At 38.0% G+C, this 24,439-nt stretch overlaps 1 protein-coding gene across 2 annotated transcripts in view; it reads right to left on the bottom strand.

Moving 5' to 3' along the window:
* Window positions 1–6,154: 6,154 nt before the first annotated feature.
* CFAP61 (cilia and flagella associated protein 61) overlaps window positions 6,155–24,439 on the bottom strand; it is a 135,271-nt gene continuing 116,986 nt past the window's right edge. For both annotated transcript variants that reach the window (XM_070747004.1, XM_070747003.1), the window contains exons 26-27: window positions 15,724–15,814; window positions 6,155–6,705 (exon numbers count right to left, since the gene is read on the bottom strand). In XM_070747004.1, coding sequence (XP_070603105.1) covers window positions 6,505–6,705; window positions 15,724–15,814 — 292 coding nt within the window. In that variant the 3' untranslated portion in view covers window positions 6,155–6,504. The remainder of the gene's footprint in view (window positions 6,706–15,723; window positions 15,815–24,439) is intronic.

Here is a 24,439-nt window from a genome sequence, read left to right as displayed (position 1 = left end):
CTTCATAAGGCGTTTGTTTCTAGGCGTCACTACTCTTTTGGCAGCCTTGTTGAATGATATCAGAGAAGTTTGCCTTATCTTCTTCTCATCTTTCTTAATGTATCGCACAGTCGATTCGTTGAGCCCATAATGGCGACCAACCTGTACATTAGAATGTCCCGCTTTCAGCATGTCCAACAGTTCAATCTTTTCCTTGATTGTCAGCATCTTCCGGGTCTTTTTAGCATCGCCGCCTCCACTCCGCATGGAACATTTAGGTGCCATCTTCAAAGAAGTCTTCACAAACAGATCCAAGAAACAGATCCCAGACACAGATCCAAGAAACAGATCCCAGACACAGATCCCAGACACAGATCCAAGAAACAGATCCCAGACACAGATGCAAAGCACAACAACTCCAAGGCACAGATGGAAGACACAGCTCGAAGGAACGGCTCGAAGGAACGGCTCGAAGAAATGGCTCGAAGGAACGGCTCGAAGAAATGGCTCGAAGGAACGGCTCGAAGGAACGGCTGCAAAAACTTTTGCAAAAGTTGCAAAACTGATTGCAATGGCAAAGCTGATTGGCCGAGATTTCGGCCAACCAGCAATGATGCGTGACGTCATCGGGCGGGAAAAACCAAGCACGTATTTTTTATTTATTTTTTTAAATTTTCCGGAAAATCGTGATGTAGCGTTCGCGATGATCGAGATGGTAACAATTGCTTTAAACATAGCGAAATAGCCCTTTCGCGATGCTCGAGGACGTGAAACTCGAGGGTTCACTGTACTTCACAAGCCAGGAAGGGTGGGTCTGCCTTTTCAGCCTTTCCAGAGAGCACCACACCCAAACCCAGCTGTTGCCTCTTTAGTGCTGAAAGTACCTGGCTAATTATCCCCTTTGTTGTGTTGCTCTTCTCTGCCGGAGATCGATTATTGCTTGTGCATTTTCATCTAAGGAATCCAGGCTGCTTGCTGGGGAGAGATCCCTCTCGGGGGACTCTGGCTGTCCTCCCTCTCCCTCAGCCTGAGATTCCTCCTCCCCGTCTGCCTGAACCTCCTGTTCCTCATCCTCCCCCTCTGAGCAGGAAGCCGGCAGAGGATCAGCCGTTCCCTGAGGGGCCTCAGACGGAATCACAACAATTACTAATATGAGTTATAATTTCAGAAAAAAGATCATGGAAAACTCAAACTGCAGATGTCATGTTCTTGACCTAATACTATTAGTATCACAATTTCTTATAATTTCTAATGTTTTAAATATTTAATTATTTTATGGACTTCTAAACGATAAACTTTATATTGATAAATATTTTTATTTTATTTTATTTTATTTTATGTTATTTACTTCTTAATTTTCTTTCAAGCACAGACCAGAAGTTTTTATTTAAATGTATATGCAGTAATTTTGAAAAAAAACCTATTTTGTAATCCATTTTCTATCATTTCCAGGTTTAAGATGAAAAATACCTTAGGCAAGGAAAACTAATTTTCTTTCTAGCAAATGGAACAGGTTCTCAAATATCCTAATTTAATATTAACCATAATCACACTGGATCAGACAAAGTACTTTTACCCAGGGCCACCATCAGGAATTTTGGGGTCCCATACAGCCTAAGTGTCTGCCCCCCCGCCATTTTAAAACTATTTTAAGTCGCCAAGCCACTCCATCCCCCAGGGATCATTTCCCGCTTCACGCCAAGCGAGGTGGTCCCATAGGCCAGTGTTTCCCAACCTTGGCAAGTTGAAGATATCTGGACTTCAACTCCCAGAATTCCCCAGCCAGAGAACGCTGGCTGGGGAATTCTGGGAGTTGAAGTCCAGATATCTTCAAGTTGTCAAGGTTGGGAAGCACTGCCATAGGCTATTTCAGGAACTGGGTTAAGCCGATTGTGTGGACTTGTCCAGGAGAAAGAAAGAAGCGGGAGCGACGAGGGAAAGAAAGATCCTCCTGGCATCAGTCAGGCGGAGCGAGGCTTATTTACGGCTCCTTGGCACTTCTCCCTTCTTGGAAGAGGCCTTGTTGACAAAACCATGTGCTTTCTAGCGAGGGGAGAGGGGAGGGGGATCCCACACCCGGCAGCCACTGCGAGGAGCTGGAAAGGACGAGGGGAGAGAAAAAGCAGGGTACCAGCAGTCAGGCGGGTGTCTTGAGGGGGCACTCCCATCTGGAAGGAAGGGAAGAAAGGCGAGGGTGAGCTATGAAGGAGGGAGGGAGAGAGGAAGGAAGGAAAGGTAAAAGGGGCGATCAAGAGAGGAATGGGTGAATGAATGGACGGAGGGTGGGAAGGAAGGAAGGGAAGAGGGAAGGGACAGGAACAGAGGAAGGGTGCAAAGAAAGCAAGGAAAGGTGTGAAAGGGGAGAGTAAGAGAGGAAGGAGTGAAAGAAGGGAATGAGGGAGGAAAGAAGGGAGGAAGGAGAAGGAAAGCAAGAAATGGAGGGAGGGAGGGAAGGAAAGAAAGAAAGAAAGAAAGAAAGAAAGGGGGAAGGGACAGGAACAGAGGAAGGAAGCAAGGAAACTTATGAAAGGGGAGAGTAAGAGAGGAAGGACTGAAGGAAGGGAGGGAAGAAGGTAGGAAGGAGAAAGAAAAGAAGAAATAGAGGAAGGGAAGGTAAAAGAGAGAAAGAAAAAGCAAGAAAGAAAGCAAGAAAGAAAGCAAGAAAGAGAAAGAAAGAAAGAGAATGAAAGAGAAATAAAAATAGAGATGGGGAATGAAAGAAATGGAAGGAGGGAAGGAAGGAGAGAAAGCAAGAGAAAGAAAGCAAGAGAAAGAAAAAAGAATGAAAGAGCAAGAGAGCAAGAGAGAAAGAGAAAGAAAGAGAGAAAGAAAGAAAAAGGCAACTTCAAAGAAAGGCTCACTGAGCATCTCTCACTCTCTCTCTCTTTCTATCCCTCTTTCTTTCTCTCTCTTCCTTTCTATCTCTCCTCTTCCTTTCTCTCCTCTCTCTCTCTCCCTCTCTTTCTACCCTCCTTTCTCTTCCTTCCTTCTCTCCCTCCCTCCCCTCTCTCCTTCCTTCCTCTCCATTTCTCTTTCCCTCCCTCTCTTTCCCTTTTCTTTCTTTTGGTCCACTTCTCTCTCTCTCCGCTTCTCCACTTGCCTCCCCCTCGCGCCTCGCCCTTCCCACCCGGCCACCCGCGCGCGCTTACCTGCTCCCAGCGCCAGCAGCAGGAATTCGAGCGAGTAAGCCCAAAAGAAGCCATTGGCTCCGGGCGGCGGGCGGTGTTCACGCCCCCCCCGAACCCCCAGCCCAGCACTTCCGGAGGCCGAAAGGCGCGGCTCTCTTGCCCTTGCAATCCTCGGGGGGACACAAGGCCGGCGGTGAAGCCGGCCGGGCTCAGCCCTCTCCCGGCTTCCCCAATTCCGCTTCCCCAGCAGCGCGGCTTGGCTTCCGGAGGGCCGGCTTGGCTTCCGCGGCTGCCATCGGGGCTCCCTGCCTGTCTGCCGGCCTCCCTGCCTTCTTTCCTCGCGGGGGTGGGAAGAAGGTGCGGGCCGCGGTCAGAGAAGCTCCGCAGAGGCAGAGTTTGTCTCAATCGGAGTTGGAGAGTTTTTGGCGGGCGCCGCCCCCCCCCCATTTTCCAATTTGGCCGGGCCCCTGACGCCACTCCCAGTAATACCGGTGTATTGGCGGCCCTGCGTTTACCTGAATTGAATAAATTGTATACACATAGAATTTGAAGCACTTAAGTGCATTGCCTTCAATCAGTTTTTCAGATAATAACGAAACAGAAGTTCCCTTTTCTTGGCGTAGTCTGAATCAATACCCAAAATTATAAGATATCTCTCTTATTAGCAGCCATCTTTTGGAATTAGTACATAATTTTCAAGGGCAGAAATCAACTTCCAGTGTTTTTTTTCCTTAGTCCACTTCTTTTTTTCTTTTCCCCTTTTCTTATTTTTGTTTACATTTTTACATTTTTATGTTGTAATAAAATTCTAATTAAAATATTTCTTAAAAGAATCGGTAAATAATTTTAATGAAGACAGATTTAGGTGCAACCTCAGAATTCAAATTTCTGTTGAGTTTTGTATAATGTAGTAGTAGTAATAATAATAATAACAACAACAATAACAGCAACAACAATAACAACAGAGTTGGAATGGGCCTTGTAGTCCAATCCCCTGCTTAGGCAGGAAACCCTACACTACTTCAGACAAATGGTTGTCCAACATCTTAAAAACTTCCAATGTTGGAGTATTCACAACTTCTGGAGGCAAGCTGTTCCGCTGATTAATTGTTCTGTCAGGAAATTTCTCCTTAGTTCTAAGTTACCACTCTCCTTGTTCAGTTTCCATCTGTTGCTTCTTGTTCCACCCTCAGGTGCTTTGGAGAATAGGTTGACTCCTTCTTTTTTGGGGGAATCCCTGAGATATCTTGTCTCCCCTTTTTATTAAACTAGCCATGCCCAGTTCTTGCAACCATTCTTCATATGTTTTAGCCTCTAATCCCCTAATCATCTTTGTCGCTCTTCTCTGCATTTTTTCTAGAAGCTCAACATGCTTATTGCATCGTGGCAACCAAAACTGAATGCAGTATTCCAAGTGTGGCCTTACCAAACCTTATAAAATGGTATTAACACTTCACGTGATCTTGAGTCTACCCCTCTGTTAAGCAGCCTAGAACTGTATTGGCTTTTTTGGCATTTGCTGCACATTGCTGGCACATATTTAAATGGTTGTCCACTAGGACAAGATCCCTCTCACAGTTACTACTGTTGAGCAATGTACCACATATACTGTACCTGTGCGTTTTGTTTTTCTTGCCTAAATGTATAATCTTACCTTTTTTTTAACCATTGAATTACATTTCATTAGATAGCACCCATTGTTCACGTTTGCCAAGATCCTTCTATATTTTGTGCCTATCTTCTGGAATGTTGACTATTCTTGCCAATTTGGTGTCATCTGCAAATTTGATAAGTTCCCCATCTATTCCCTCGTCAAAGTCATTGATGAAGATGTTGAAGAGTACTGGGCCTAAAACAGAGTCTTCCGGTACTTCACTGCATACATCCCTCCATGTAGATGTATTTCCATTGGGAATTACACGCTGAGTGCGGTAGGTTGGCCAGTTTTGAATCCATATGGTGGTGGTGTTGTCCATCCCACATTTTTCTACTTTTGATGCAACAGTTGGGTACTGTGTTTTGATGCAACAGTTGGTACTGAGTGTTAATTCAAGGAAAGTTATCCATGCTCTTTTAGACCAATTTACTTAGCTCCATAGACTGGGGTATTTTTTTATTTGAGATTTTTTAAAATGTAACTATTATTTTAAGAATTTGACTGGTTTCATTTTCAAATTTATTGTACACTATTTTGTGGTGTCATTGATATGGCAAGTACACAGAAATTGTTTAAATCAAATAAATGAACTGTACAATTTGTTAAATAGTATATGCGGCCTCTTTTACTTCTCTATGTACTGTACTTCTATTCTAGTGCTAAAATGAAACAATACCACAACTTTTATCATTACATGAAATAATTCAAGAAATAATCCTTTACCTATACTTCATAAACCGCACTGATGTTAAGGGATTGTATTGTGACTGGATATGTATAAGATTATTCTTGATTAGTCTTCCGAGAGGGGCGGCATACAAATCTAATAAACTATAACTAACTACTATACTTGACAGGCTTTTGTGTTATAATATTCATCTTCCATCTTTGACTATCTCTTCATACTATTACACCATTTCTTTTAAAAGATTTTAATTTATGCCAGAATTCTTGATCTCTTTAGTTCCGCACCTGACTATACCAATTCATTTTCACCATTTAGTATACACAGAAGTCACTTTATTCACTTTATTTTCCTTATTTTGGAGATTTCCCCCTTCCTATTGGCTGAAACAATCCACTACTTTCTGCAGCTAAGCTGCAATTGGACAGAGTTTCTGAGCTGCCCCTTGAAAGAGAGTTAACCCTGCAGCTGCCAGGTCACTAACCAGTACATTAGAAAACTGACCTTCCCCCTACTACAATGTACCTTCTGTCCAGGAAGACAGAGAGATAAAAAGTTCGCATTTTGAATGAACAATTAAAAAGCTAAAATGCAATATGCAAATCTCACTAGCCATCTGTCAAGTTCTGCTTGGGAGGGAATCTCCAGCACTGCCCAGGAGGCTACAAGATTTAAAAGCAGCAAAATTTAGAAACAGAGTCAGACTGATGAAATGAAATACTTTATTTTACTTAGTGTCTGTAGCACTGAAACATACTTCATTATTGATGTTGTTGGCCTCAGATCACATAAATAGAACTATATTTTATTTTTTTATTTTAATATATCTGCATGCATGGTTATGTACCATTGTCTAACATTATAGTTTGGTGGTTTGCTTTTATTTTTTTTAATTATTTAACATGTACAAATAGCATGGATACCTGACTGACAAGCTCTAGTTTATTCATTGGCTAATCATAAAAAAATTGAGCTTAACTATTTACACTTCACTCCTAAACACTTTGCTGAATTGTATATTCATTGCAAAAATAGTCACAATTAGTCATTTATACCTAAACTATTCCTGGCCAGGCAAACATTGGTAAATGATAATTATTATAATTCAGATAATTGAGAATGCTTTTTTGTACCATGTTGTTGCATATACTTTGTTTAAAAGCTTGTTTGAGGTATTCCTTTGGCCTTTCAAGTAATGTAAGTTCACCTTCTACTATTTGACGCACAAGTTCTTGCATTGAAGTTGTATCTTCTTCCTACAAGCAAGAAATGAGAAAAGTAAATGTCTGAAGATAATCATTAGCTGGACTGAAGTTCTCAATGCAGCATCACCATCTTCTATCAATCTAATAAGAGTAACGCACAAGGATTTTCAAATAACCCACAGATAAATAAATTTAGCACACATTAGTAAAATGCTGCACCAGAAAGAGAAATCTTATCTAAAACCAAAGTTAACCTGGGATTTATAGCTTTGTGTCTTTAGCCACAGGCTCCCTCTTAAGCCTCTCTTTCACCTTCACTTATTCCCAAAGCCCTGACAACAAATTCAGAGAAGCAGCTGCTCACCACATTCCCTGGAACAGGCAAACATGCCAATTGATCTTCAAAGTGCTGCCTAGCACATGCCATGTTCATTTCAATAGAATCGCTGTTGACCAAACACTTTTATTACTCACATTTAGGGAAGTCTGATGTTAGGGAAAATGCAAAGTTTATCGCACAAGTATGTGATAAACTGTGAGTGTGAGAGGAAAATTTCTCATTAATCTATAATGAGAAAGGAAAATGCACACATGCTAAATTTTTATTACTTTTTTCTTTCCCCATTTTTCCTTCCTAATCCTTTATCAGTTATATCATCTATTTAAACTCACAACGTTTACTTTTAAGATACGTTTAAGATATTTTGTAAAGCACCATTAATGCAGGATGTACTATGTAACATACACCAAAAATCAATATATGTAGGTCTGTAGGTATGTATTATGTATGTATGCATACATATAACAATGTCCAGATGTACTAGCTTTCTTCAAAATAACCATTTGAATTATAACTGAGAAAAAATTAAAGACATGTCACTGTATTGAAATTAATTAATGAAATTAATTCAGGCACATCTGTAAACATCCAGTGTTATCGTTTAATGTCACTGATCAAGATAGAAAAGGAATTTGGTCCACAGAAGCTAATGCAATTACACTGACAGAATTTCATCTTATGTTTGACAGTGGGCTCACAGTGCTTTATTTACCATTAATATATGTTAAAATCCTCTAGGCTACCCTAGTACTGGAGCTCAAAAATTGCCCAAATTATTAATCTGGGTGCTTTGACAATAGTTCATATTCTCTCTAAGCTGTGGAAATAAGTGGAAGTGAGCTTCAGCAATACATATTAGTTGGTACAGTTTGCATTTGTTTCATCTAGGATAGTGCAATATTGGGGATTAAGAATATAAACAGAAAGAGAAAAATTGCAGATTTCAAATACAAAGAGTAAGGAGAAAATAAAATGAAATACCTAATAACCATATGTTAACAATAGATCATACTGAATAGTATAGAAATTACTCAGAAAATAGTGACTATAGAGAAGGTAGTTTCTCAGAAAATAAAACATGTATTTATCAAGAATTTATATATATATATATATATATATATATGTCACATGTTTAAGCTGAATTTGAAAATTAAGGGAGACTAGGATAGATCTATTTCGGCCTTATTTTGGCCTCATCAGCTAGCCATACCCACTGGGACTTGAACCTGCAACCTATATATATACAGTATTTTCTGCCGGCGTATTTCAACCACCCGGAATTACAGGGTAATTAGTCCAGGAAGACACACACCACACGATAAAAGGGAAACCCAAAAGTTTTTATAAACAGAAAAACAGAAACAGCTCCCTTTTTAAATGTCAAAGGGATTTTCTGGTACACAAACTGGCACAGGTTAAATGCAATCCAATTGCTCACCCAATAACTGGGAAATTGAGTCCTATTCTAAAGTCCAGAGAGTCCACACACAATCTTGAACAGCACAAAAACCACAATCTTGACGAAACAATGAATCAGATAAACTGCCATGAGGCTAAAACACCAGGCTGCACTTTTATCTGTAGCACTAATTACAGCAGCTCCATCCAACCACATATGGCCTCATTTTCTCTTGTAATAATCCTTCAGTTGTTGTCTCCTATGCATCACTCTACACATGCGTGGATGTGTCATTAACTCCTGTTCAGAATCCAGGGATGATACAGATGATTGATCTCCTCCTGGGCTGTCTGCCAAACTCCCCTCTTCCCCTCTTCCTTGGTCAGAGGAGGCTTCATCGGTAGATTCCATCGGGAGCAAAACAGGCCTGCAGCATGTGAATGTCTCCCTCACATCCACCTGCACATTCCTTGGGACAGGAGCTGAGCCAGAGCTAACCACAACACATATATAATAGGTTTGTATATTTATATCCACCTTTCTAATTATTATTATTTATTGCATTTATATGCTGCTCAACTCCAAGTGGACTTTGAGCGGCTAACAACGGTTATAAATACAAGTTGTATACAATACAAGTTGTATACAATATAAGTCATGGGGCACGGGGGGGGGATTTGGCTTCCAGGGTGGTGTAGAAAATAGTTTGCATTTTTGCATGATCATAGAGTGAGTTTGAAACCTGGAATACAGACAGGCAAGGGCACACATGCCAGGCAACATGGCTTTGCATGCCACTTTTGGCATGTGTGCCATAAGTTCACCATCACAGGTATATAGTAAAAGTTAAGAGAAATATAGTATATGGGGGCGGCAATGGGACAGACGTGCAATCAGAATAGAGCTGCAAGGGACCTTGGAGGTCTTCTACCCCCTACTCAAGCAGAAGACCCTATATCAGTGATGGCGAATCTTTTTTCCTTGGGTGCCCAAAGTGTGTGCGCGCACACTGTCGCACATGCATGAGTACTCACATATATAGTGCAATGTGCCTCCTGCATGTCCCGCCCCCTGCACATATATGTGCAACCCCCCTGTTTTGGAGCTGGAGGGGGGAACCTTGTGTGCCCTAACAGCACTGGGGTGCAATCTCCACAGATCTGGGAAGCCATGGGCCACAGAAATTGAGGAGAAAGCATGAGCTTGTCTGACCCAAAAATCAATTGGCTGGTGGGAGGCAGTCACACATGTGCAGTGGAGCTGAGCTGATCAACGGCTCACGTGCCTGCAAAGAGAGCTCCAGGTGCCACTTCTGGCATGCGTGCCATAGGTTTGCCATCACGGCCCTATATCATTTCAGAAGGTGATGTCCAATCTTTTCTAAAAAAACCTCCAGAGATGAAGCCCCTGCAATTTCTAAAGGCAAGCTGTTCCACTGGTTAATTATTGTCATTATTAGGAAGTTTCTCCTTAATTCCAAGTTGATTCTCTCCTTAATTAGTTTTTATCCACTGTTTCTTGTCTTGCCTTCTGGTGCTTTGGAAAATAAATGTACCCCCTCTTTGTGGTACCCCCTCAAATACTGGAATATTGATATCATATTATCCCTAGTCCTTCTTTTTTTCTAGACTAGCCATACCCAATTCCTGTAACCATTCTTCACATATTTTTGTCTCCAGTCTCAACATCTTTTTTGTAATATTGTAACCAGTATCAGGTTCCTACCAATACGGATAAGGACGCCACACCGGTAGTAAAACTGGAGCTGCACATGCAGCTTCGAGTCTCTGGCACCCGCGTGCACATGACCCAGCGAGATTTTGCTTCTGCGCATGAGTAGGAAGCAAAATCTCGTGAGGGGAGGCGTGTGAGAGAGAATGTTGGGCAATTTCTTTGCTTCTGCGCATGCGCACAAGCAAAAAATAAAAAAGCCAAAATCTCACACACAGTGATGAAAGAAATCTCTCACAAGGATTGTATTAATTTTTTTGACAGCTGCTGCCCACTGCTTTCTCATGTTTAAGTGATCGTTCACTAGGACTCCAAGGTCCTTCTCACAGTTACTGTTTTTGAGCCTTTGTTTTTTCCTGCCCAGGTGCAAAACCTTGTTTTTTCCCCTCACCACTGAATTTCATTTTGTTGGATAGGGCCCATTGTTCAAGTCTCTCAAGATCTTTTTGGATCTGGAGCTTGTCTTCTTGGGTGTTGGCTATTCCTGCCAGCTTGGTATCTTCTGCAAATTTGATGAGTTTCTCTTCTATTCCCTCACTTAAATAAGTTATGAAGATAATGAAGAATACTGGGCCTAAAACAATTGTTAATTATAAGCTAATTGTAATAGTTATACAACACTTTTTGAGAATTGGTTACCAACGAAATTGATTACATCATTATTTCAACCAATGAGTTTAACTTATTGGATTCATTTTGGATGATAATGAACAGACCAGATGGTGGCCACCTTCTATTGATCCTGGATTTATAGTTTCCGCACATCTGCATATAGCTTGACAAATTTCAGCATACTGGTTCAGAAGGATTGCATTGCAATGAGGATCAAATGAATTAATAGGTTGAATAAAAGTTAGGCATTCATTCCATTCACACCAGCTACAACAAATTTCATTTAAAACACTGTAATAAATGAGGTACCATTAATTTAGCAAAATTTAAATTTTTGACTGGAAGTCTGTAGAGCCCCCTGCTGGAAGATGAAGAGCTCACATCCTAGGACCTACGGTAGGCAGCCAAGATCTTGGTTTAATCTAGAATATATACACATTTTAAAATAACATATTAGCTCCTGCCCTGCCCATTATTTTGAAAGAACTGAGATCAGAACTTTGTCGTATACAAAAAAACTGATAGACAGTCAATTTAAGATCAATAGAAAAAAATAACTTGTTGATGGAATTTTTAATTTACTTACAGAATTTTTGCCTCAAAATGTAGAAGTTATTCCATTGTATAGCCAAACTACTCATTACAACACAATTTATTAATCTTTATCCAAATTTATATTACTGCTTTTCCTAAAAATGATTAACACAGAGATCCCTCTTCTCCCCAACAAGTCTGATAGAGATGCTGTACTATTTTAGATTACATTTGTGTACTTTTAATTAGGACCAATGTTCCCTCTAATTTTTTTTTCGGTGTGGGCAGAAAAGTATAATGTCTGAGCAGCCCATTTTCATAAATATGAAACCGCAGCCAAGTTTTGATCCTGCGATGATCGGGCTGCTGTGAAGGTCTTAAGTGTGAAAAGAGTGCATAAGTCACTTTTTTCAGGGCCGTTGCGACTTTGAACGGTCAGTAAATGAACCATTGTAAGTCAAGGACAACCTCCCTTCCCCCCTAGATGTTTTCTGTGGAGCTTCAAAATGGACTCCTGATCTGCTTCTAAAAGAGTGCACTGGTCAGACAGATAATCCTCGACTTCTGTTCTGACCCCAATGGAGGCCAACGTTTCTATCTCCTGTGTAAGACGGTTCTTAAGTGAGTTCTGCCTCACTTTACCACCTTTCCTGCCACAGTCGTTAAGTGAATCCCTGCAGTTGCTTGTCAGAAGATCACAAAAGATGTTCACATAACCCTGGGAAATTGCCACCATCATAACTACATTGTCAAGTGTCCAAAGTTTGATCCAATAACCCCTTTATTTTTCTAACAGTCCTTCCTTCCTAGAAGGAAGAATAGAAAGAATAAAATGGAAAAGGGGATTAAAAGGAAATACAAAAAAAGAAAAAAAGAAAAGGGTTCGGTTCAAAGTTCTACTCAGATTAAAGAAATTGGAGTTTCAGAAGGGTTGATTAAGCTTGGAGTATTGTTTTGTTTGCTCTTTTTTTAACTTTAATTATTTTTTCTTTTTAGATATATGAATTTAGGAATTGCTGATCTGTTTTAATAAAGTTAGAAGTACAGTAATACCTCGTCTTATGAACTTAATTGGTTCCAGGACGAGGTTCGTAAGGTGAAAAGTTCGTAAGATGAAACAATGTTTCCCATAGGAATCAATGGAAAAGCCAATAATGCGTGCAAGCCCATTAGGAGAATCCAAAATATTAAGGCTTAAAAAAAAAAAGCGGCAGCCAGACAAAGCTGAGGCGAACACCTTTCTTCTCCCTTGAGCTCCATGAGCTTTCCCTCCTGTTTTTGCCCACCTCTCTCTCCTCATCTCCCCCACACTTTTCTCCTCCCTTGAGTTCCATGAGTCTTTTCTTCCCGTTTTTGTCCACCCCACTCTGCTCATCTCCTCCACACCTTTCTCCTCCCTTGAGCTCCATGAGTCTTTTCTTCCTGTTTTTGTCCCCCCTACTCTGCCCAGCAGAGCGCCCGTTTTTGCGATCCTGGGATTTCCCTACAGCATTGCAAAAACGCAGAAGTCAGGAGGTGGGGTTTCCCATGGAGGGGAGCCTCAGGGGATCCCAGGATCGCAAAAACCTGCCGTGGCTTGCAACGAAAGTCCGGGGAATCTCAGTGGCGGCTTGGCAGGTTCGTAAGGTGAAAAAAGTTCGTAAGAAGAGACAAAAAATTCCAAACCCTGGGTTCGTATCTCGAAAAGTTCGTATGATGAGGGGTTCGTATCATGAGGTACCACTGTATTGATTATAATAAGATATGTAGTAGGTGATACTGATTTGGATTAATGCATAAATGGAATTGAATTTAAAATTGTTGGGGAGATTAATGATATTAATTATTTGTAATTGATTGAAAATAGAGAATACTTTTTTTCCTTTTTTTCTTTTCTCAAATTGACTGAAATTTAAGATTAATAATTAAGTAAGAAATGTAGATAAGTATTAATTGGCTAAATGTTTGTTTGTTTGTTTGTTTGTTTACTTATTTATTTATTGATTGATTGATTGTTAGAGTTGAAAGGGACCATGCAGGTCATCAAGTCCAACCCCCTGCCTGAGCAGGAATCCTAAAGCACCCCAGCCAAATGGCAGTCCAATCTCCTCTTGAAAGTGTCCAGAGTTGGGGAGTTCACAACCTCCGCAGGCAGGTTGTTCCACTGGTTGATCGCTCTGACTGTCAGGAAGTTCTTCCTTCTAGGTTGAATCTCTCCTTGGTCAGCTTCCAGCCGTTGTTCCTCGTCCGGCCCTCTGGTGCTCTGGAGAATAGAGTGGCCCCCTCCTCTTTGTGGCAACCCCTCATTTATTTATTTATTTATTTATTTATTTATTTACTTACTTACTTACTTACTTACTTATTTACTTACTTACTTACTTACTTATTTGATTTGTATGCTGCCCCTCTCCGTAGACTCGGAGAGTATACCTATATACAGCTATCATGTCCCCTCTGGCCCTCCTTTTCTCTAGGCTATACATGCCCAGTTCCCGCAATCTGTCTTCGTAAGTCTTGGTTTCAAGTCCCCTAATCATTTTGGTGGCTCTTTTCTGCACCTTCTCCAGAGTTTCAATGTCTCTTTTGAAGTGTGGTGACCAGAACTGGATGCAGTACTCCAGATGTGGTCTGACCAGGGCGTAGTAGAGTGGTATTAATACTTCCCTGGTCTTGGAGTGTATGTTAGATGGACTGAAATAATTTTTAAATTTGGGATTAGGTAAATGTGCTATTTAGAGGGATAGAAAGAAGTCTGAAATTCCTATATGTTTATGTTTTGTTTTTAATTTTCTTTTGTTAACATCTGATCGGCTATACAAGGTTTTCTTGGTTTATAGAAAATGTATATAGAAAGAAGAAAGCACTTTGGCATAATGGTTAATAGGTTAGAAATATAATTGGTGGTGTACATTTTGAAGGAACATTAAGGAGGGAATTTAATTAAAAGAAAATTATGTACCTGGATGACAAAATTAGGAAAAAAACATTTGCAACTTTTTTGATGATTGATATTAGTTACTAACAAAATACCACATTTTATTCATGGAAAATTAGATGGTACACTGTATTGTTTGAATGTATGTTGAGAGAATTTTTTTTTTTAAATTACACCCCCCCCCCAAAAAAGTCCTTCCTTCCACTGTCCCTCCATTCATTTCATTCTTCCTTCCTTGTTCCGTCCATTTGTTCTTCCTTCCTTCTTTCTTTCCTTCTTTTCTTCCTTCCTTCCCTCCCTCCCTTCTCTTTTCCCTCTCCCCTTTTTTCCTTCTCTCCCCTTCTCTCTCATTTGTTTCTTTTTCCTCTCCCTTGTTCTTTCTCTCCATTTGTGTATTGGACAAATGAATAAATAAAAATAAAATAAATAAAATCATTTTCTCATTTTTCTTCAAAAGGTAAGTACACTATGGGTAATGAGGGTGGGATAAAGACCCAAAGTGAGAGTGAAAAGGCCTGAGGGGACCTGGCATGGGGGAGAAAAGGCCTGCAGGGATCCAGAGGAGGGGGTAATCAATCAAGGAACCACCAAGGATAAAATGGCATTCCCACCAACACTGGTAGGGCAAGCTACTGTATATAAATGGGGAGCAAACCCCACTCTTACAAACACCAACAATGTTACCTAGTCAAGTAATGAAACATCTGCAAGCAAAATAAAAATCTGGTAAAATTCAATGGATGCAAAAACCATTTTTATTTTATTTTATTTCTATAGCTGTACATCTGAACAAGTGACTCTGGGGAGTGTATATCAAATATATTGAGTAGTTGCTGAAAAGCAGATATAACTATGTATGGGCATACAGGTAGAGGCATGTGGGAACAACTTTCCAAGCAATCACACTAGGCTATGAGACACCACTTTGTGAGTTAATAAGAGGTGTTTCCTATTTCCTTCTTGCTCCCATGCATGGAGAAGTACCTTATTTGAATGCTTTACGCAGCTCTATTAACAATTACCTTCACAGCTTGGCTATGGGTTTTCTAGGTGCCAGCTATGGAAACAGGACTTTGCATTAATAAATTGTTGAACTGATGCTGTAGGCCTCTTATGTTTCTAAGTAATTACTCTAAGAAAATTAAAGCAATTAATCCATTCAAAAGAATGCAATGCACGTACAGTAACAGAAACAACAGGGCACTGAAATTGATACCAACTGAATATAAAACTTTTCCTAAAGTTCATAATTATTTGTTTGTTGGTTTGCTTGTATACCACTTTTATTATTTTAACACATAACTCAAAGAAGAATTGGCCGGAAACAGAGTGACTGGCCCAAGGTTGCTCAGCTGACTATCATGTTTTTTAGCCTGGCGCCTTAACTGCTAGATCAACCTGGTTTTGATAATATTTTGAATTTTTGTAGTTTAAGAGTAAAGAAGAAACAACAAACTTCCAGTTTCTTGAAATATGAAAGCAAATAATCAGAAATAATAAATGCTTATATTAAATGCATATAGAGGGATTTTTTTTTACCTGAGCAGATACTAAGATCTGACGTAGTTCCTTCTTCAGATCACTAAAACGATCGTGATAGATGGCCAAGGCCCAAGGTTCCTTAAAGTAGCTGGTTAAAAAAGACAAAATTTAGTTACCCAGTGTGCCTCTCATTAAGGGCTAATAAAGTGTTTACCTGCTTTTTTGCTTTCATAAATTACAGTTTTGGACCCATCATGATAGTTTGTTCATAAAATGCCTACCATAACAGCATGGTCAATCAATTCTTTTAATGGATGTTCCTGATGTACAGCCAGCTTCAGTAATTACATTTAAAGTGGCTTAATTCAGAGCTGTGGCAAGAGGCAGTGAAGAATCCTGATTTTATCAGAATTTAAAAGCCTGAAGACCTGTGAGGAGCTGTGTCTCCATTATCTGTTCTCATTTGAGAAAAGCAGATGGTAGGATTAACTGAACTTCTGCATAAACAAATTACATTTGTGTAGACAATGACACAAGTGTTGTTTATCATTTAGGTTTCTGGATTAATAAAGCCAGAAAACAGGCCATAATCATGTTGCAATATGTTCCTTGCACTAGTGCATTGTAGCTAAATTAATTTGTCAAACAAGGAAATCCTCACTATGTCTATTCTCAAAATTTAAAAAAAAACTTATGTAAAATAATAACGCACGGATAGATATTTATGTAAATGGCCCCACATTTTATGATAGGCAAAGGCTAAAACTGAATATATATTTAAAATAAGAGATAATAAATAAAAAGAAAAAAATCAAGGAAACAATTGGTCCACTAAAGAGAGAAGACAACAAGGAAGTAAAAGGCAGCAGAAAGAAAGCAAAGCTGCTTAACTCATTATTTGCATCAGTCTTTACACAAAAATAAACTATAGCCCAACATACCAAAAACATAACTGTAAAAGACAGTTAATAAATAAAAGTAAAAATAAACAAAAAAGTAAAAATAAGCCAAAAAATGGAAAGGGAACACTTGCTTGATCTTCATGGATATAAATAATCAGAATCTGATGTATTACACCCCAAAGTTCTAAAGACATCATCTCAGAACCACTGTGGTAGATGAATTAAAAATTACAGCCAATCTGTACTATGTACTTTGGATATAGAAAGGTGAGGCTAATGATAGAGTGAGTAGGGATGGTTTGGTAATTTCTATCACACAAATATAGCCAATTTGTTAAAAAAAAAACTATGCAAGGACAATTAAAGGAGGTTACAACAACCACAAAGAAAGAGGACAAGAAAATAATTAAGAAATACAGAGGAAAGCTAAACCTCAAGAGGAACTGAGGCTGGTGTGAGATGTTACAAATGCTATAATAGATTTTTTTAAAAAGAGGATAATTATTACAATTTAAAGAAATTAGTCAATGTTTGGAAACAAAGGCTGAACTGCTCAGTTCCCATTTTTCATCATCCTTTTCTCAGAAAGCAAATATAATGAGTTGAAGAGACATGAATGCAGTTAAAGTGGATGGAAAGATGGTTATAGAGTGCCTAAGGGCATTAACTGAATTTGCTTCTGCAGATGCTGATGAGCAATTTCTCAGTCTGCTTAAATAATTTGGTTTTGTATTATTTTAACTTCTAAAATATAACAAAGGTGTTCTTGGTAACTAAGGATAAACATTCACAAAAAACTAAACATGAAGGATCCATGAAATTACCAGATATATTCAATCAATCCTTTATCTATATTCAATAATAGAATAAAAAAATAGAGTTGGAAAGGCTTTCTGGAAGTCTTCTAATCCAATCACCAGGAGATCTCATTCCATTTCAGACAAATGGCTGTCCAATCTCTTCTTAAAAACCTCCAGTGTTGGAGCAACTTCTGGAGGCAAGTCATTCCACTGATAATTGTTCTCACTATCAGGAAATTTCTCCATAGTTCTATGTTGCTTCTCTACTTGATTAGTTCCCATCTATTGCTTCTTGTCCTGTCTTCAGATGCTTTTCAGAATATCTTGACTCACTCTTCTTTGTGGCAACCTCTGAGATATTGGAACACTACTAGCATATCACCCCAGTCCTTCTTTCCAGCAACTGTTCTTTATATATTTTCACCTCTAGTCCCCTAATCATCTTTGTTGCTTTTTTCTGCACTCTTTGTAAAGTCTCAAAATATTTTTTACGTTGTGGTGACCAAAACTGGATGCATTATTCCAAGTGTGGTCTTACCAAGATATTGTAAAGTAGTATGTACACGTCTTAATTCTATCCCTGTGTTAATGTAGCCTATGATCGCACTGGGTTTTTTTGGTGGCTGCAGCACACTGCTAGTTCATATTTAAGTGATTGTCCACTGGGACAGATAATAAAATTAACTGTATAATAATACTGTATTTGAAACACCTTGAAAAGAATGCACCAATTATTTAGTGAAAACATGAATTTGTTAAGAATAAATAATGTCAGACTAATTTTTTAAAATTTTACTTCTGAATTATATAACTTCCCCATCAAGTTTCGCTATGTCACAGTGAGTTCTTGGTAGAGATGAGCAAAAAACATTAGGAGTATATGACAAAAGTATACACTTCTAGCAGAATGTAGTAGAGTCACTCACAGAGTAAAAATCATTTCAACTGCCAGCTAAACAGAACAGGCATCTATATTATAAAGTGACTGATGATACAGTGTCAGATAATGGGACTCTCAGGTCAGATAGTAATCAACATGCTATTGAGAAAATGCTGAGAATCTTTTGAAGTACTAATGGTGTTTATTAATGGCTAGATTAAAGCTTTTGGGATACAGGAAAAGAAAATCCAAACCTTCAATCACTGAATTATAGTAGGAATAGGTACAACAAGAAGCGTGAACAAGACACAGAAAGATGAAATGAATTGACTATGCATTCAATCTTGGATATCAGTGGTTTGTAAGAGACTTTCACTTAGATTATACTCTTTATACTATTAAGGACATGAAAAACAATGAGTATATGGTGCTGTTTTCATAGTCAGTAAAAATATGGTAAAGAGAATATTTGGGTACAGAGGGAGTCTACGGAATCCACGGAGAGGGCGGCATACAAATCTAATAGATAGATAGATAGATAGATAGATAGATAGATAGATAGATAGATAGATAGATAGATAGATAGATAGATAGATAGACAAACAAACAAACAAACAAACAAACTTACAAGAATATCAGCATTGATAAAATTGAGAAAAACAACATCAATAAGCTGCCAATATGCTTATGATACTGACAAAGAAAATGGTTTGAAAGTTTATAATCATTTTCTGCACTTTCTGACAGAGATGTGAAGGATAGCTAATTACCTGAGGTACAGAGTCTAAATTAAAAATATCTCACTAGATTAATATTCTGAAAATAAATGCAGTGGGATAAATTATGTCCTTATAAAACAGAAAATAAGGTCATAGATATAGAATGAAGACAAATTGGGCTTCAATTTCATTTATCAAAAAGATGACAAAAGATAAAGGAAATGTAGGAAACAAGAATAGTTTCAATTTATAAGAAGGTTTGTTTCAAAAAACAGAAATTTTTTTAATGATAACAACAGTTCAACAATAGCCCTTCAAATTGCTTTTGAAAGCTACAGTATACAAGCATGTAAACTACGCATTCTGACACACTTTTCTAGAATAAGCTGTTTTATCAGTTATTGTCTTCTATTTTTTATTAGTTGGTGCATTTAAATTCATGCTTGATAAAAGAAATAAGATTATTATTAAATCCAAATACTTGTATCACTAAAATAATATTGTGATTCAATAAAGCAGCATTGTATACTTTTAATGAAATTCCAAAGTTAAGTAAAAACCACAGACTGTATCAATAAAACGGAGCTATGGAAACCCAACAAGATGAATTAACACTACAATGTACTGTTGTTGCAATAAAAGATGAGAAGGAATGAAATGCAGAAGGCAAGAATTCAAATAAGTTCAGAATCCCCACAGTCATGCAGATAACTTTTGGGATAAGTATTTACAATATTTAAAATATTCCAGAAAACAGGGATTTGATCAGCCACCTTCGTTGAGTAATGTAATAATGTATGTAAAAGTCTGATAATGACAAGGTCAAGCCTACTCTCTTGCTTATCCCTCTTACCTTATCTTGTAATCTCCTCTCTAGTATTAAAGTTATACTGTAAACCACTGAAAGTCATGGGAGGACTTGCCTCAAACCTTTAAAAATTACAACACACCTGATTTTCAGTCATTAACAGGTAAACAATCATGCAGGTCTTTGAAATGTGAATTCCTCTAAAGTAAGCCTTTTTTAAAGAAAAAATTGTAATTATTATTGATGGTTTACAGTTTTCAGCACATTATTTCCTTAGTTTTGTTTGTTTATTTTTTAAGAAATAAAAGTATAGTGGTACCTCTACTTAAAACGCCTCTACTTAAGAATGCCTCTAGATAAGAACCGGGTGTTCAAAATATTTTTGCCTCTTAAGAACCATTTTCTACTTAAGAACCTGAGCCCGGAAAAATTTCCCAGGAAATTTGAGAGCAGCATGAAGGCCCGGCCAGTTTCCTGCCATTCCCCCTGGGTTTCTCTCTCTGGCGCAGTATATAGGAGACAGCCTTGCGCCAGGTGTATGGGAAGCGCGTGCTCCTCTTCACTGCCTCAGAGTCCCTCTTTTTTTTTTAAGCCTTAAAGTTTTGGATTTTTTGATTCACCTCACCTCACCTTCTTCCTTTGGCAGTGACTGTCCTCCTCCTCTTCTTCCTCCTCCCACCCAAATTCTGAGCTTTTATTTCTTTCCTAATAGGTTTGCACGCATTATTTGATTTACATTGATTCCTGTGAGAAAAAAATGCTTCTACTTACAAACTTTTTTACTTAAGAACCTGGTCACGGAACGAATTAAGTTCTTAAGTAGAGGTACCACTGTATTGACATATTTTCTTTAATGCTGACTGTCAGGCTGAAGCCATTTTAGTTAGCGTCTTTGGCCTGCCACACTTTATGCTATTTTAAGATGTATTCTTAGCTGCATGGATTTGGGAGGGGTAGTTACATGAGGGATGTCCGCAAGTAACAAATTTCTTCTAAGTGGTCAAAGTAATCCTTTGTCTTCACACTCCTGCACCTGCACGGAAGGAAATGGGAGTTGCTGCCAAGTTGGCAGATGAAGATAGGTCAATGTGATGGACTTGGGGGGGTGAGGACAAAGGACTAAACTTTCAACTGGGTGGAGAAACCCCTGGAACTTCAGATTTGGGTTTCTCCCAGATGTGCCAACATGGCTCTGTTAATAAATTGGAAGTTTGAGGAATCCTTTGGCTCGGACTCTGATTTGATTTTGGATGCTATTTGGAACCCTGACACTTACATTAACAATGGAAATGGAACACACATTAGTAGATTTCAAAGCAGAAATTTTCATTAATCTTTTGTATTAATGAAAATAGGGGAAGGTGATACGGGTAGTCCTCACTTAACAGCTGTAATTTGGATCAGAATTTTGGTTGCTAAGTGATACAATTGTAAAGCATGATTTCAAATAACTGTGCTGTTTAGCAATGACAGTTCCAGCAGTCTCTGACTACTGGGTTTAAGCGAATCACCACAGGTCATTAAGTGTGGACTTTACATGATTGACTTTTGACTTCCTACAGGCTGTCCCATTGATTTTGCTTATGGAAACAAGTAGTGAAGGTTGCAAATCATGATCATGAAACTGCATATTCTGTGATAGTCAGAAATATAAGCCAGTTGCTGACCACCTCAATCATATGTTAATGGAGGTGCTGTGATTGCCAGAACTTTGGGAGCCAGTCAGTCAAAAGTACCAATCAATTGGTGCCATCATAAATTCAAATAATTATTGAACAAGATGTCATTAATTGAAAACTACTTGTAGAGCTTCCATCTCTTTATTTGCATGGCTACTTCTGTATATATTGTATTGCTACATAAAGACAACATGACTTGTTATATTTTTAGAGAAACAAGAATTAGAGTTTAAAATTTTGAAGCACCAGCAAAATTGTTATTACGCAAAAGTCTCTAAAGAAAATTTATGTGATAAATTATGGTTTGGTTCTAAATTCAGTTAGTCATGCTTAGGTCCTACCTAAATCATTAAAACTAGTTAGTCATGGCTAATTGAAATGTCACTCTAATCAGTGGGGGAAAGAACAATTAACGTCATCAAAATTGAACCTACTACTTCTGCCCTACAGCTTTTTGCTTATGACTGTACCTCAAGTCTTAGTCATTTTCAAAACTTTATTGAATGAAATGTAATCCATTTTCAACATAAGAAAGCCACACAGCTGCTTTTTAATCCTCTGATTTCTAGGCTGAGCTATTACTCATTAGGAGTATAGTTGTTCATTTAAAAATCCAGTAACATAATACAAGAGTGATATCTCTAATGCTTGTTAGTGTTTCTTTACTATTTATATTGATCTACTATAGAAGTCTACTTTTAATAATACAATTCAAGGTTGGGATTTGATTTGACCAGAAAAGGGAAGCTCTTATAGCTTTTATGTATTCTTTTTATTCTGTCTTTTTTCTTCAAAATGAACACCTCATTATCCTAATTAGAGTTCAAAGTCTACCGAGTAGCATTAGACACATCTAGCCATGCTCACATCCTTTTTTTGTTTTTGTCATAAAACTGATGAGAGACTAAAAGAAATTTGCAAGAGAAACTGGAGTATGAAGAGCTTTTTGAATGCGTGCACACAATAATAATACAGGACTATATTTCACCAACTTGTGCACTGTAAGTAAAGTAGCCTTGACATTTTGAAAATCTGTTTAGAACTTTATATTCAACATTCGGGCTTTATCTTGTTTGAATATCCTGTTTATAAAGATATTTTACGTAAATATATTTACATGAACATTGTAAAGTTCAGAATATCCTTGAATATCCTGCTTATAAAGCTATTCAATGTAAATGTTAATGTTACTTCAACCACATCTTTTGGAATACTTTATTTTATTGTAACATTATAAGTACATCACTGAAGATTTTAATTTCAGTAGATATTCTGAGCTTTTATTGTAAGAATGAAATTATCATGCTAGTTTGGAAGTTGATTATTAGAAGATTTTTAAAAATAAAATAATGAAAGACTTAAGTTTGGAAGTTGATTATTAGAAGATTTTTAAAAATAAAATAATGAAAGACTTAAGTTTGTTTTTGAGGTTGGATACTTAATGGTGTACACAACCTTTGCAGTCAGTTCTTTTAAAAATAACTAAATGTTTTAAGCACTTATAAGAGTACAAAATGTCCACCTCATAGTTTTTCAATCCCCTAAATATTGAAACAGGCTAAATCTTAAGAATGTTTAAAGCAAGGCAATGATTTCATAGTTGGATATTATTTCAATTGAAAAAAACATGTTACAGTAAGGGGATGATGGTTTAGGACTGCATTCCATGTTGCATATGGGGAGAATAATAATAACTCAAGCAGTTGTTAAAGCTCTTCTCTTACCCAGATGAATTCTCTATCCAGTCGATTAAAAACATCTTTCTCAGATGTTTCCTGAGAATTGGCTTATACCTATTAGACTCAATTCCCTAATACTCCTAACAGTCTCAAGGTTAGGCCTGAAAACTGGATAATATTCCTATTTTTCCTTTTATATAAACTCCTAAATGGAATGAAAACAAAAACAAAAGCAGGGAGCTAAAATCTGTCTATTTACTTCCTATTTAAGAGTATTCAGACATTTCCCCTTCTATTTATTTTTGTTTTCCACTGAAAGTATCTGTTTAAGAAAAACAGGAGAGTCATAAAACTATGCCACGAAGTCTCACACATGTTTACAGTATATTTATGCATATAGTATTGTTTTGGTGTTTGATACTCTCTCTGAATACATAGAAGAATACTCTAGCACCTTAGAAATAATGATCGGAGTAATTTTAGTTGTCATTTTAATGTAGAGCCACCTTGGAACTACTTTATAATTTTTCCTGAGTTCTTATATACAGAACTCAAGTCTCATTACTAATAGATATATTAAATGTTCAACAGTCAAGATGGCTGACTATGAAAAGATGTAATGAAATAAGAGAGAGAGAGAAAGCTAAAACCAGGGGCATTCATAAGTGATAGTGTAGGGAGAAAAATGTGAAATGGCAGTTTCAAGTATACAATAAATTTCCGGATTTGTTTTTTATGTCTTTCACATGTGTGACACACATAAAAACTGGTGGGGCTTCAGTTACCCAGTTGTGGTCACTATCTTGAATTTTTTGACCCTCCTGTGGATACTCTGGAGCAGTGAATTTTTTTACTATCATACTACCACACTGTGGGCATGGCTTATACAGGATGCCCTGCATTTTCTTTCTACAGCTTTCAGTGCAAATTGGGTACTCTGGGGTGGAGCTCCATTTTCGCTACCTCACTGCGTTCCTCCCTGTCAAGGCAGTAGACCACCTCTGCCTATGGAGTAAAATCTAAGTCAAATCACCGAAGGGGGGGGGGAACCTTCTTTCCTGAAAGTAGAAAGAGAACAGGCTAAATTTAACTTTTGGAACACAATGCAGAGGAAAGTGTACTCCAGCATGCTGATAAGCTGATCTGGGACAATCCTACCATTGAAATTACAGGTAACCCTTAACCTACAACAGTTCATTTAGTGACTGTTCTAACCTAAATGGCACTGAAAAAAATGAGCTCTGACTATTTTTCAGTCTTACAACTGTCACGTCATCCCCACGATCATTTGATTTACATTCCGACG

This window comes from Erythrolamprus reginae, chromosome 3 (genome assembly GCF_031021105.1).
Source record: "Erythrolamprus reginae isolate rEryReg1 chromosome 3, rEryReg1.hap1, whole genome shotgun sequence".
NCBI lineage: Eukaryota > Metazoa > Chordata > Lepidosauria > Squamata > Dipsadidae > Erythrolamprus > Erythrolamprus reginae.
This window is presented reverse-complemented; position numbering and strand designations above follow the sequence as displayed.